Genomic DNA, 15,069 nt, shown 5'->3' with positions numbered 1-15,069 from the left:
TGTGTGTGTGCGTGTGGACGTGCGTGCGTGCATATAAAAAGGAATAGAATGGGAACCCGGATCCTCTTGTAAAAATGTTACATACATGTAATGGCATGCGTGATTTTTTTTCAGAATATTTCCGAAATGAAATCAGTCATTTTGCTTATCTTTTCGTTCATTGCTAGTGTAACAATGATGAAAGTTATTACTTAAGCTTCAGTCACACTAGTTTGTGAAAACACGAAACCCAGGAACGAACAAGCATAAACAAACAGGGTTGAAAGTCTGCTGATAAACGTAAGCAAAACTAAAACAGATTTGAGATTTGAAAGAAGATTAGGCAAAATGAAACATTTGGGGAAGATGCACATGTATGAATGAATGAATGCTATTTACTCTGGATGAGTCTCCTCGAATGCACATCTGACAAGAAAGAGTCTAGAGTCTAAAAGATATAATAAATATGATTGGGAAAGTTAGTGATGGTCGAGGCTTTGTGAAATTCAAACACATCCATTTCTCCAGGAAGAAGAAACAGACACGAGACTATTCGTGTATTCCCCCATGAAGACACGCATCAGCATTTTGACAGTATTCACATGTGTGTGTGGGCAAATGTGTACACGCACGTGCATGCACAGCCATGTGTTCACATATAATATTGCTATCGTGTGTGTGTGTGTGTGTGTGTGTGTGTGTGAGTATGGGCGAGCGCGTCCGTCCGTGCTTGTCTTCATATTAATTATCCATTGATTTCATAAAAGGATGGTGTAATAGTGCTACGTGGAGGATTATCTAGATTGACCCCTTGACCTTTCTAATCCTTCTTAATAAAGTAAACCAACAGAAAAGTAAGGCATGCCGAAAGTAAACCGCCAAATTTACCAAGAGAATCTTTTTTAATAAGATTAATCACAGTCACAAAAAAACATTGTTATAAACCTGTATTATTCTGAGTTTAACACATCATTGGCAACTCGTCTCCATTATCTGCATCCCTTTGCTGGGTGCTGGAAACGACGATTGGGTACAAATGTATACTCATAACAGAGGTGAGTTCTCAGTGACCTCAAAAACTCTAGGTGATGTGTACAGACACACACCTTAACGTGTGAAGATGATAGAATACAGATATACCACAGGTTTGCACACACACACAACTGTTGTTGATGAGATTACGGTATCTGTCAAGTAGCAGAGGAGTGCCTTGACTAATCATATTCAACAACAATGAGACGGGGGAGGGAGGGGGATTACAGGGATAGAGGAGCGAAACAAAAAGATGTTTGTAATGACAGTTTATACATATCCAACATATTTTACACATAGTATTACCTTATACTCATAGTGTTTATTTTTTGTATCTGAATAAGAATATTTGTTTTAGAGAAAAAAAAATTAAGTGAAACAATATGCAGGTTGTTTGCTGTTTTGGCGACCTAAAATTGACCCTCGTTTTTTAAAAAAAGTCACACGTGTTTCGCATAAACCAACAGAAAACTACTGTGAGGTACTGGGCAGCGTAAAATGACCATTAAAATGAAAACCATAAATTAATAGTTATGACCTCGGCAAACGTGCTAATCCGTGAAATACATGGACATTAGCGCTGTTTAAGTTATCACTGAGCTTTACCGCAAATAAATAACTAGTTTGGTCCGAGGCAAACGTTGAACTCCACATCGATTTACAATTTTACCACCTTTCAGGCAGCAAATGGCTTCAGAATTCACTGGCAAATACAGGGGTTATGCCGAACTACGCATGTTGCAATGCACCCCTTTCGGTTAAGTCAGTTTAGTTTGAGAAACTACGTTATTTTTTACTTTTTTTCGCCGGTACTTGTGCCTCAAGTCATGTTGTGGAAACTTCCATTTTTCTGATATTCTTAATTTTTTCAATAACTTCAATAAATTCGTCACAATCCATCCTAATTGGTTATCACTTAATGTATTTCAACATAAAGATGACACATTAGCAGCTCGGTTACGGCTTATATTTCGTCTGCACACACCGTGTTTTTCTGGCAGCGCCCTCTTTATCTTGAAATGTGCAGGAAAATATGACACTTTTTATTGTTCAGTAGATTTGGGTTACAGATCCAACTCCCATTTGTAAACATGCCACAAAAAGTACGGAAATTGCGTTTTTTCAACTTTCGAGCGGATTTCTGGGTGATTAATTTTAACGTAGTTACGTTGGCTGAATTAAACCGGTTGAAGTGGATTTTATGTCTGTCAATTTTGTAGCTCTTAAGTGGGAAATCACTGGTATTTAGGCACAAGACCGATAAGACTAGGACTGGGGGAAATACTTACAATATATATATATATATATATATATATATATATATATATATATATATATATATATATATATATACGTGTAGCAGAGAGTCAACTAGTACTTATTTTATGGGACGCAAATTTTCGTTATGTTAATTTATTTTTTGTGAAATAATCAGAGATTGTAGTCCATGTTCATTTCCTCCGTCCAAAAATTATGTTAAGGTATACAATGCATATTTTGATTTATTAATTTTATTCATTATTTTATTACTATTGTTATTTTTTGAGATAAAAGACAGCAGACTATAACAGTCTACCTCTTCTTATCGCATACATATTAACCCGTCTTCACGCGGATTCTCGCAGTTTATCTAGTCTCGTATGACATCAGACTCTATTTCGGATGATGCTATTTCACAATGCTGACGGTGACAGTGTGCATTATGGTTTAGAAAAAGGTGTCAGTGAGGACTTTGAAATACGGTGTGGGTTGGGTCAAGGGGGAGGGTGAGTGATAAGATGAAATTCTGGTGCCAGTGCTAAGTATCTCTACAACCTGACTTTGAAGCCCCCTCCCCTTAGTATGCATAGTTACACTGTATGTATACAGGTTATGACATCATGTTCAATTTGACTGTAGATCACTCCATAGCTAGATAAATGTTGACCCGAGGTGCTCCACACTTATTACACAGGATTTATCTCAACTGATACCTTATTTTAAATACTCCAATCACACCTGGCAAACTGCGATCGAGTCCGTGATTGGTTTTTCGCAAAATTTTTGTGCAATAGATTAGTGACATCGAAATTTTGGATTGTATTAATCTGGCACAGGTCAGTAGACACTTCACACGAGGTGGGGGCGGACGTCTATTTTAGACGACACAGTTAAATGATCCATTCTTTTGCAACGTTCATATATACCTGTGCCTGTACACGATGAGGGTAAGATACGTCTACCTTTTTTCAGTCTCCTCCTGTCTTCATTTAAAAACTAGCTTCTCATATATATATATATATATATATATATATATATATATATATATATATACATATATATATATATATATATATATATTAGCGGTGATTGCATACTGAATATTAGTCTAAATTGTCGGCGATTGGTAATTATTCCTCCACCAAGATTAGAAATAATGGAAAAGAACTTATAAATTGCAATTGCTAAGCTTGGTGTCTTACTTGTAGTAGCCTATAAAATGCTTCAGAATAACATGATTTCTTTAAGAAAACAAAAGCAACAATAACAACAAAAATAATTAGAAAATAAATAAAATGAAAAAGGAGCAAAATACAATTTTAGATAAATTATAGATTCATATGAGTCTTACATTATCATTTCAGAACAGTGTGCCTGTGAAACTACATTGCTGTTTTTTGGTGGCCGTGTTAGTGGGATTCGTTCAAGTTCTTCAAACGGAAGCAACTTGTCCTGCGCCTGCGCCATGCGAATGCAGAAACACCACCGATCCATACACATTGAGACCCATATACGTCATTGACTGCTCTTCCAAAGGTTTTACCAATATACCAGCATTTACACATTACACAGAACGCGCAATTGACAAGATTCTGTTGACTGGAAATGCGATCACAAGCGTCAGCAACTCAGCCTTTGAAGCCTTCGAAGCTGTACCCGTGTATGGCATCGATCTCTCCGAAAACAAGATTGCCACCATATCTGCAAGCGCTTTCAGTGCTGTTAAAAAGTCTCTTGGAGTTTTGTCCCTTGCCGATAACAAACTTAAATTATCAACATTGCCATGGCCCTGCCTTGCGCAAACTGTGAATATCTCCGAACTTAACCTTGGCGGAAACACGAATTACGGGGTCGTCCCAAATAACGCTTTTCGAAATCTACAAAAGTTGAAAAAATTAGACTTAAGCCGTTCATACATCAATGCTATCGAGGACGGTGCGTTTTTAGGAGTGGAAGGCCTCCAAGAACTGACTTTTTACGGAAATATGCTGAGTGAAGTTCCGATAAACGCTTTAAAAGGTCTCATCAAATTGCGAACGTTGACCTTCGATTCAAATAGGATCAGTAAGGTACCTGCAGCAGCCTTCCAAACGCTCACAAGTCTACAAGAACTGCAGTTAAGTAGAAATAACTTAAATGCACCTGACGCCATTGACAAACAGGCCTTCGTTGGTGTCGGAAACAACCTGAAAACTCTTGGCTTTTACTACAGTTACTTGCCATCCGTACCGTCTGAGGCTTTCGCGCCACTGACAGCACTCAATTATTTAGACATTTCTTACAATCAGATCACCAAACTCCCCCCAGGGGCGTTATCGTCACTCACGAATCTTACTCAGCTTTCCTTGAGCGCAAACCCTTTGAATTTCACCAGTGATATGTTCCAAGGAATCGAAGACAGACTGGAATACATTCTAATTCGAAAATTTGGTTTTACTGAGCTTCCATTAGAACCTCTCAAAACTTTAAAGCGTTTGCAATGGGTCGATGCTTCGTCAAACAACTTCACCACCCTGACCAAACAAACATTTGAAGGGCTTGACATTCAGCGCTTCACTTTCAACTGGATGCAGATTCGCAGCGTCGCACGTGATGCATTTGACGACTTCAAAACCTACCGCGGGAACTTGATTCTCTCCGTCACCTCAAACAACATCACCGACCCTGAATTTGACGGCACGCTGTTTCAATGGCTGCAGCTCGATCAGAACCCAGTCAACTGCACGTGCCGCCTTTACCGCGATATCGCACGTGGTGGACCGGATTTTGAGCTAGACGGGACCTGCGCTTCTCCTCCAGAGTACAAAGGACTAGCACTGCAGTCAGACTTCATGTCTCATGCCAAAGAAAAATGTTGTAGTGAACTGATTGTAGGAGCGAACTCCCGTTACTACGAAGCATTTTGTAACGGTTTTACAGTTTTAAATTCACCGTTAAAATCAGTAGCCTTTTATTTGTATTCAGCTGGTGTATTGTTCGTAGTTGAAATTTTGATTTTAAATTAAAATGGCCTGTTGGGCTATCGGTTTCAATTTAAAACAGTCAACATGCGTTAGGCCACTGTTTAGGAAAAGGTTAATCATGTAATTGTGGCGCATGACATCACTTTTTATTTTTATTTATACTAATTCCAGTTGCCTAACCTAATGAATTAAATAAATGAGGAACCTATCGGTTTTCCTTGAAATGTGTTCTCTGTATTGCATACATATGCTGAAAAAGGATAACTTTGGGAAAAATGGTCCGACCAAGCTGATTTTCGAACTTGACCTTTAGAAGTTTTTATCAGTTCTGTCAGTTTGAGGACAAGAGGTGAAACGGTTTTCCATTTATCGTGTTATCTCTGAAAGTGCAACGGAGACGATGTTGACAACATACGCAGCCAGGTTGCGGCTATACGTACAGATACAGCTGTGTCTGTACATAACAAGGGGGCGTCAGCGAAATGGTAGCAGTTTAACGGTGCCAAAAAGAAAATGTCGCCTGTGCGCTTTGAAGCATCATTATTAGGCAAGAGAGAGGTATTGTAGAAAATAGGAATATTATTTGTACGTGTACCACCAGCGTGAGCCCTAGCAGTACTCATCGTTTGAGCCCCGATCCGTCTCGTTTGGCTCTCTGTCGTCTGATACAAGTCACTGTTACCTCTTCTCCTCCTACACCCCAAGGACCTTTGTCCCCATTTCTTAGAATGAAGTCAAAAATAATTTCAACTTGATCCCCCTGGATTTCGGTCTTTGTCGGTGCATTCGCCTAGGCGTGACGCTCGTCAAAATTTTGGAAAAAAACAATGGAATTATGGGAAAAGCTACTACAGAAGTATTTTTTTACTTTTATTTCAAGGTCAAACGGGCCAAAATTTTCTCAAAAAATTTAATTTCCGTGAAAAAATGTTGGTGGCGATTTTCTGAAACTACACCTATACTTGGGGCGTCCTTTTCATCTTCGTGAATTTAGGGTCAATTGGCGCATTTTCTAAGGAGAGGCTGCCATTAGATGCCGAAACTGAAAACTGTAATTCTGGAAAGAAAAATGCTAGAGGCCTCTTGTTTGTCGCAGTTTGTAGAGCTTGTCAAGCGCAACACTATAGGTGGTGTCCGTTTTTGTCTTTTTGTTTTTCATACTGTTTAGGAATTTCACTATCTCAAAATGTATAACTTTACAACGTTCAATGAAAATAAAATGTGCAAAACTCCTAGCAGACATATGCCCACAGTCAATATTGAACTCGAATAGGAAATCATGCATTGCCGATACCCTCTACCAGGGTGAGTGACAGATTTTTTACAGATATTCACAGATATATCTCTAGCTAGATAGATGGTCATTTTCAACTCAACTCACCCTGTTGAGGAATCCCATGTGGGAGCAATTATCTCTGCCCGCGCGCAGAGGGCTTTATTCTCGCTCTGCATGAGCTTCGCTTCGCGACGATGTGCTAACTGCTCGTTACGCAACCAGTCTAAGGCTTTTTTATCTGTCACAGTAGTAGAGCAAGTGATTGAAGTCAGAATAATTAACTGTCTTTATTGCTGTCAAGCGGACTTAGACTGGACCCGCTAAGTGGCAGTGCCTGAGCAGTTATGCAAACAATTACCAGCCATGTAATCAACCTTGGGATTCCTCAACAGGGTGAGTCGAGTTGAAAATGACCATCTATCTAGCCAGAGACATATCTGTGAATATCTGTAAAAAATCTATCACTCACCCTGGTAGAGGGTACATTGGCGATCTCACTGCGACATTTGACCTTTTTCCCGCAAATACTTAGAGAATTTCCCACCCCGTCTTTTTATTCTTATTAAAACTCAACTTATATTTACTATCACTCAGTTTTTAAATAATACAATTCCGAATGAAAAGATACGTCAATAAATAAACGACACGTGTACAAAAAAAGGAACTTTTATTATCATTGTCATCAATACTCATGTATGTACAGATTGTTAATCCAAATGTATTGCACGGCTGTTTGCCAAGGATCATGTAGGCCCATTTCTTTCCCCCTTATATTAATGACTATAAATTTAAATAAATAGACAAGATGACATCAAATTACTTAAGAATGTTTCTTTCATCCAATCACCAGCCTCCTTCTGGAGGCCACAATAAAACACTTACTAACAAGAAAGAGACTGTCACATTAAAAAACAGTTTTCGTAGTTATTTTGAATCAGACAGTTTGACATGAGAAAAAAATAAACAATGAAAAGGAAAGGCCGCCAGCAGCAAAAAGCACCTTTTTATCATAAGCTGCATGTCAAATTGAACACAAACTTGAAACACTGCACCTTAATTGGGCAGTACTAATAGTATGACCCCTCTCATTATGCAGAACTGCAAAATAAACATTACCTTCATAATTTAATGGACTACATTATTAAATTGATATGTTTATTCAATCCAAGTCCACAAAAGTAACTAACCTGAACTGGTTTTGAGAATACAATCAAAAAGTTAAATTACATAAAATGAAGAGCACAGGTTTAAGCATGTTTTTTTTATACCTGCTGTTACGTCCTCTCTCCCAAATAAGATAAGGATTTGAAAAGATCTGTGAGGTGATGATCCACTGTGAACTCCTCATATTTACAGGAACAATTACAGTCAATATTTTCAATTGCAATGCCAGAATTGTCTCTAATAAATCAAGTACAGCTGTGAAATTTCTATGGCAACCTCTCGTAATTATAAGTTTGAGTTCCTAATGGGCTTTTGTAGTCCTAAACTGATTAAATTTCACATCCTCCTACTAGGTTTTCATTGTTGAGGAGAAAACATTGTGTCCCCGTTGAGATTTTTTTGCATTTATAGCCGTAAATCAGGACTAACAAAGTACATATTTGTCTAATGCCAAACAAAATGCAAAACTGACCTTTAGAAAGAATAATATAGTTTTTTTTGTCATATTCATCAGTGAGTTAGTTCAAAATACTACACTGGCTTAAAGCAAATTATCAAAAAATATGGCATAAATTAATTTCATTGTAGCAAGAGTCCAATGAGCAGTAGGCATGTCATACAACATTGCCACCAAATATTTGTTTGTCCTCCTTAATCTCAATGTGTCTTTTCAAAATGGCAGCGTTCTTCTCCTGGATACGTCTAATTTTGGCATCTAGGTCATCCACAGCATCCCTTTCATGACCTATTTACAGAAGAATATACAGAAAGCTAGATAAATGAGAAGAACTAAAACACATTGTATTAATGGATTTTGACACCGATCCCTAAAATCAATTGACAGAATCTGTGTTACAACTTTCTCCAAGTCTGACATACAAAAGTTAATTAAAAAAAAAAAAAAACTCACTTAAAATCAACTTGCTGACACATTTAAGCAACATAGCCCATTTAGTACCCCCCCCCCCCCCCCAAAAAAAAAAAAAAGTTTTCTTACCTAATGTCGGTGATTCCGCCTTGTCCGATCTTTCCACTTTGCGTCCAATCATTGGTTCTACTGCAACTTTACGATTAATTTTAATTTTCCTTCCTCCAACATGTGGCACTGTCTTTGCAATTACGGTGTTTCCACTTCCAGAATTATTCTCCACATTGATTCCAAGTCTGGACTTGATACTAACAGTTCTTGACACACTTTCCTGTGATTTGACAAATGTTCTTACATCACTTGGTTCCTGGAAATCCCTGTATTGCACTCTGCTACTTTCTACATTTTTGTCCTTCAAAAACACCCTGGTGTCATGTGGCTCCTCTTGCTCTTGTCCATTTAAAGGCTGAATTATTTTGACTTCCGACTTTCTGACCTCTTTTTGAGAAGATCCCCTGTTCAATTTCACTATATTTGGCATGGGATTTTCACCACCGTGATTCAATTTTAAAATATTTGATTTACCTGAGGGTTTTTTATTTAACTTAATGACAGTGGATTTAGGTTCACTTTGACATTTTGTGTCTTCAAATTCAGTCCGTTCTGAATTTTTATTTTGCTTTACCTCCTCACGTTTTGTAGAAAGTCTGATGATGGTAGATTTGGGTTGTGAACATTCTTCAGTTTCTTCTACAGGTTTTTCTTCTTCCATTTTCACTCTGTTTTGCTTTGGCCTGGTTTTATCTGATGTATCATTTAATTTTATAACACCAACACCTGCTTTAAGGTCTATGTCCATCAAGGGAGTGATGAGTGGCTTGTCTCTATTTACTTGTGGGTTATTTGATATTTGACTGCTGCCTGTATCTAAATGGGGAATGGGGTCACTCTTAACTGACCGGTGTCCGAGTTTCTGGCCTGGTAGTCCTATCCTCTGGAGAATGGAGGGCCTACTCTTTGAGGACTGATCAGGGGTTGAGTCATCTGAAAAAGAATAATAAAATAAGTTTTATATTATGTGCACTGAAGCAAATAAGTATTAATCTATGTAGTTCATAAAATGCTAGTTTTGCATTTTTTTTATTTTGGCACTTAACAAATTATCTAAAATAGCAAACCAATACATAGAAAGCAAAATATTTATATTGATCAGCGTATGACTCATAACCTTTTGTAAAGCATCAGGCATGTCTAATGAATAAAGTTTCATAATGGTTCACTTTTATCAGTCTACATAATGAACTATGGAATCTCTCAAATTAGTTTTCATTATCAACAGCTCAACCCATCTCTGCAGCAGGTGTCTGTAAAAAGCTAAGCTCGCCAAATACATTTCCTACTACTAAAGTAATTCAAGCACTGTGCTCCACAAGTGGCCATGGCCATGAGAACAGTAGTATTTCATTTTCTGTCCAAGTTGGGCCCAGTTGAAATACACAGCCCCCAAACAATAGCCATGCCAATAAGGGCTAATCCAACTTCAATGTAAGAACATTAAAAAATTAACTACTTTATTAGAATTATTACCTTTGTTAAATGTGACATGTATTATGGGACTGGGCTTTGTCTCCAGATCAGAAGATGTTTTTGGAACTTTTTCTGGAGAATTGTTCACATTTTCTTGCTTCCCTCTCCTTTTTCTTATTAGTTCTCTTGCATCTGTAATTCTAGATGGAAGACCCTGAAGGGCAGTGTCAGGTCTCGAGCTTGCACCGAGGAGAGGTTTAACAACAGGAGGATCAAAAGGACTATTTTCAGTTCTGTTAAGTTCCTTTTCTCTTTTCTTTCTTTTTGGTTGCCACTCGGATTTCTGTGGAGAAGGCATGTAGGGTCTTTTCACCTGAGGGACTAATTCATTTTGTGTATTGTCCTTTTTAACCACTGACAGGAATGATTTCAAAGGTGGGCCCTTTTTATTGTCACTGTCACTTTCACTTTCGCTTTCAAAATCTTCAAATTTCCTTGTAGGTAAACTGTCCAAATGATACCTTCTCTTCGGTCCATGTCTAGCTGGGTCAATTATCCTGCCGGGGTGGTGATCTTTTTGCATATGATCCCTTCTAGTATCTATATCTCTCCCATCTCTTTTTAGTTCCACATCTTTTGCATCTCTTCTTGGGTCCACATCTTTTGTATCTTTTTTTGAGTCTATACCTCTTGCACCTCTTTTTGAATGCATGTCTCTCATGTCCTTCCGAGAGCCGATATCCCTCATAGTTCGTTCAGCACCTAAATGTTTGAAATCCTTTTTGGGATCAGGGTGTCTAGGATCCGTTTTTAACCTGACATCTTTTGCACCAACTTTTGAATCCTTATCTCTCGCACTTAATTTTGGACCTGAATCTCTTTCATTTAGTTGTGACCCTGGTTCTCTGTGAGATCTATGCCTGGAACCCTTTTCATCTCTTTCAGATCTCCTATCAAAATCCCTGTGGCGAGATCTCTCGTGTCCTCTCCTATCACCATATCTGGGCCTTTGAGATCTCTCGTTATTTGGTTCTAGACTAGTATTAATTTTGTCACTTTCTGCGTGTTTTTTTAAGCGCCTTTCACGCTCAATGTCTGTTATGTCTCTTTCAAATAGCTGTCTTGTATCGTGGGACTTTTTCCCCTGTCCAGTGTGCGTGAAGCGCCAGGGCTGTGCATCATCCTCACTGTCGCTGTCCTCAGCCAAATCTGCGTCTGAACTGCTACCAAGGGAACTAGAAGAACTTTCTGAATCACTGTCTCTGTCTGAAGTTTCCTGTTGCTTTCCATTTGCACCCTCAGGTATCTCCTTGTCATTGGCCCTGCCTGAATCATTTTCTTTGGCACTGTTTCCAGTTTTATGCTTAGCATCCATCTCCCTTCTTGGTGTATGCTCTTTGTCAGCACTGGTTTTAGAAGGATTTAAGGATTTATCGCGCACAATATCTTTGGCTTCTCTATATGACCTTGACTGACCAGTTCTACTTCTGTCCTCACCCCTGTGAGGAACATTAGGCCCGTCTCTTTTCACTTTCTCACTGTTCTTGTGAGGAATTTGGTCCATTTTAAAATCTCGCCTTGGAGATGTTCTACCTCTCCTAGGATGTTCACGATCATGAGGTCTGTCACTTCGATGTCTAGTCGGCTCCCTAGAATGTGTCCTTGACCTGACCTGACCTTGACCTAAATGTTTTCTTTCATAAGAGTTCGATCGTTTTTCAATAAAATCTCTCCCTAATCTTTCTTTTAAATGTTCTAAAGAGTTTGTGCCATTATTCCGCGAGTCTTTTGCTGACTGTCTCTGTGACCTATTATCAACTCCAGTATTGTGTCTAGATTTTGAGGAACTCTGTCTGTATGAATGGCTCCTTTCTGAATCGCTATGTGAACTGGGTTTTGTGGACGTATGACCTGGCCCTGACATCTGATTTTTTAAATAGTTTACATTGGTACTTTGCACATTTTGTTGATCATTAGCACTTTCAGTGTTTTCTTTTTTGGTTTCATTTTGTTTGTGTTTGACAGAATTTTCTGTTGCACTACTGTCATGGTCATTCTCTGATTCTGATCCTGAAGCTTCATTACTGGAATTCTCCTCTTCACTGCTACTTTTATCTGAGCCCCCAACCTCGTCAACTGTTTCCATGACAACATCCTCATCTTCATCCTCAGTTCCCACATCTGATACATCATTGCTTGACTGATTGGATCCAGATTTCAATGATTCTTTTTCAGAATTATCAGAATCACTATTGTCAGACTTTTCTTCTTCCTCTGCCTCTTCTTCTTCGCTTTCTTCCCCAGACGATGATGAGAATCCTTCACTGTCACTGGACTCATATCGACTGAATTTGTCTGAAAATTGAAGAATATTAAAATGATGAATTATACAGTTTTGCAAATGGCACTCATGAGTAACAAACACAATTTCTTTGAGGTGCAGAGGAAAACATGTACCACAAATTAATGTCCAGATTCTCCACAGCATGATAAACATTAGGGATTATCCATACGAAGTGAGGTCAACCTCTTAGTGATAAGGGTGAAAGTCTACGTGCAGGGTATGTTTCAGGATTGTTTAATAATACAAAAGTGACACACATAACATACGCTGTTGCATCTGGGTTCTGGAAACCATAGTTTCATTTGGAATATGCCCTTATATGTGAGGTGAGACTTTGTATGCAAAAAATCCTTCTAACTTCGAACAATACATCATACCTTTGGGTTTCTCTCTCTGTGGACTATTTGTGGCACTATTAACGTCAGCCAGACCCCCCAGCCACTTGTCCTGTGGTCTCAGCATTACGGGGACAGTCTTCTCCGTCTCTCTCTGCCCTGGGTTCGTCAGGGTCCCATTCTCTTCCCCCTCAGGCGGGGCTGTCTGGATGACTATCAGGTTACTTGGACGATTGTTGTGTTTGAAAGGGAATGATCCTTTCTTTTCTCTTTTTTGGTGATGGTGTGTTGGTTTTCTTTTTTCACTGCTCAGGAGCTGAATTGGGGGAATGCATATAGAAGTTTGAATCTTAGTTGTTTATCTTTGTGCACATATATGTTTGTTTCTTAAGAATTTAACTTTCCTTTCAAGATGAGAAGTCTTAACATGTCACACATTTCCTTGTACTAATGCAATCCCTAATATAATTCCAAAGATTTATGCAGTTTTCATCAGAATTACAGGGTAATATTTATTACCTTTCCAACAGTTGCCTTCTTGGTCTGCAAAGCAGCAGCTCTTAGAGCAGCTAGTTCAGGATCTTCCCCTGCTTCTTCCTTCTCACTGTCCTTGCTGCCTTCTTCATCTTTGGATTTCTACAAAAGATTTTAATATGTACAATGCTTAATCACAGTTTAAGTTATCTTTTCCTATGTAGAAAAACAACCTCACATATATCATCTACATGCACCCTGGAGCACGTGGGAATAGCAAGCCAATTTTTGAAAAATCATTCAATATCTACCTGACTTATCAATACATCAATCATTTTGCAAAGCATTTTGAATCAATAAAGCAAGTGATTTTACTGAGGAAGCAAGTTCGGTATGCATTTGTTACTTGTTAGTGTGACCACTCCATGTGAAACCAAACTTACCATCTTCATAGAGGCTAACACGGCAGATCTCAGAGCTTCTAGGTCTTCAAGCTCATCTCGCTAGAAACAGAATTTAGTTCTGTAAGCTTTATTGTTGCCTGGCTGAATACCACTAACTTATAAGTCAAATCTATAGATTTATACATAACTGCCTTAAAAATTTCTCTGAAGCAGATGTTTTATGCGGCTTCAAATAATTTATGTCATTAAAAATGCCAGAATGGTTCTTAAATATATTAAAATCCTCATATGATTTCATATGTCATGAATTCGCAGGCACACATAAAGCTAAGCAATAAAAAGTCTTGAAGTGCAAAACTGTGACAGGCCAATGTTTCTCTGTTAACAAGGTAAGAACAGATCTTCAGATTCTAAAAAGTTCTGGATAAAGTACAACAGAAAGCATTAGTCCTTCCAGAGCTTACTATTTGACTTCTGAATTTAACCTCTATCTCTCTCTCTCTCTCTGGTGGCAAATAAAAGCTTTCTGTAAAGATCGCTATATTTGGCTTTGTTTCTGACATTTCAAAGAAGAAGTCTGCTCAGATAACTGATCATAAGATATTAATTCAAAGCACATTCTCCAAATATTTGTCTGAAGAGAAATCTGGAACACTTTTGAGACAAATAGAAGCAAGCAGCATAATTCACAAAAGTCAACAGTGCATAGGCCTATTCCACAGTATTTTTCTCTCATAAAGTTCTTTTCCATCTGCTAAACGTTTACCTATTTCTGTTCAAAATATGTTTCAAGTTCATGGGGCTGCATCTTTTCAGAAAATTAGAAGAGATGAAACTATTTTACCATGGGAAGAAGTCGTCATGGAAGGTAAAAATACTGTGGTACATGTATGACCCATAAAAAGCTAGCACTAAGCAGGCATAAAATTGGCACATTAAAAAGACTTCATTAAGTGTTAAATGAAAGAATACTATGGGGCAGTTCAGCGAATAAAAGAAGACTACTGCAATGGGTACAATGATTTGGTCTTCCAAACTTTACTGGTACTACTATAGTACTACTACTAATAAAACTTGTTATGGCAAGTATACCAACTGTAAGATTGGTTATCCTAATTCTTTCCTGGCATTTCCATTAAAATCATTCACAAACTGATTCTTTAAAAAATTGCCAAACCATCAATGTGAGTTAGTCATGCAAACAAAAGAGACATCGGGCAACTCTACAGATTATTATTTGGGTGAAAGCGAAAGGACGTAGCACAAACCTCGCTGCCGGACGCCATCTTGATCAAGTGCCCGCTCCCACAATTCCTCACGCTGAGATGTTCCGGTGTTGTCATTTGCAAAGTTTTACCCGTTTAACATCAAAATCTAAATCAGAATCGATATAAAAAGAATAAATATTACTATTGTTAATCTTAGCAATCTTATTAACGTTAA

At 38.2% G+C, this 15,069-nt stretch overlaps 2 protein-coding genes across 2 annotated transcripts; one reads left to right on the top strand and one right to left on the bottom strand.

Annotated features, from left to right (window-relative positions):
* Positions 1-2,717: 2,717 nt before the first annotated feature.
* LOC106161802 (uncharacterized) lies at positions 2,718-5,441 on the top strand. Its single transcript, XM_087006615.1, has 2 exons — positions 2,718-3,218; positions 3,636-5,441. The coding sequence occupies exons 1-2, from the start codon at positions 3,213-3,215 to the stop codon at positions 5,274-5,276; spliced, it is 1,647 nt and encodes a 548-aa protein (XP_086862741.1). The 5' UTR covers positions 2,718-3,212; the 3' UTR covers positions 5,277-5,441.
* Positions 5,442-7,160: 1,719 nt separating this feature from the next.
* On the bottom strand, positions 7,161-15,000 carry LOC106161837 (uncharacterized). The gene is made up of 7 exons (XM_013538891.2): positions 14,895-15,000; positions 13,666-13,725; positions 13,268-13,384; positions 12,791-13,064; positions 10,130-12,424; positions 8,672-9,586; positions 7,161-8,419 (listed from the first exon to the last, which is right to left on the bottom strand). The coding sequence occupies exons 1-7, from the start codon at positions 14,967-14,969 to the stop codon at positions 8,289-8,291; spliced, it is 3,867 nt and encodes a 1,288-aa protein (XP_013394345.2). The 5' UTR covers positions 14,970-15,000; the 3' UTR covers positions 7,161-8,288.
* Between the last annotated feature and the right edge of the window lie 69 nt (positions 15,001-15,069).

The sequence above is a fragment of the Lingula anatina genome, chromosome 2 (assembly GCF_051362555.1).
Source record: "Lingula anatina isolate TDL-2025a chromosome 2, LinAna3.0, whole genome shotgun sequence".
Taxonomy (NCBI): Eukaryota; Metazoa; Brachiopoda; class Lingulata; order Lingulida; family Lingulidae; genus Lingula; species Lingula anatina.
The sequence above is the reverse complement of the archived record's forward strand: the minus strand, read 5'-3'. Positions and strand labels throughout refer to the sequence as shown.

Coding starts and splice junctions, on each gene's coding strand:
- LOC106161837 (XM_013538891.2), bottom strand. CDS start 14,969: ATGACAACACCGGAACATCTCAGCGTGAGGAATTGTGGGAGCGGGCAC. Junction 13,726..14,894: donor AGATGGCGTCCGGCAGCGAG/GTTTGTGCTACG, acceptor TTCTGTTTCTAG/CGAGATGAGCTTGAAGACCT. Junction 13,065..13,267: donor AGAAGGCAACTGTTGGAAAG/GTAATAAATATT, acceptor CCCCCAATTCAG/CTCCTGAGCAGTGAAAAAAG.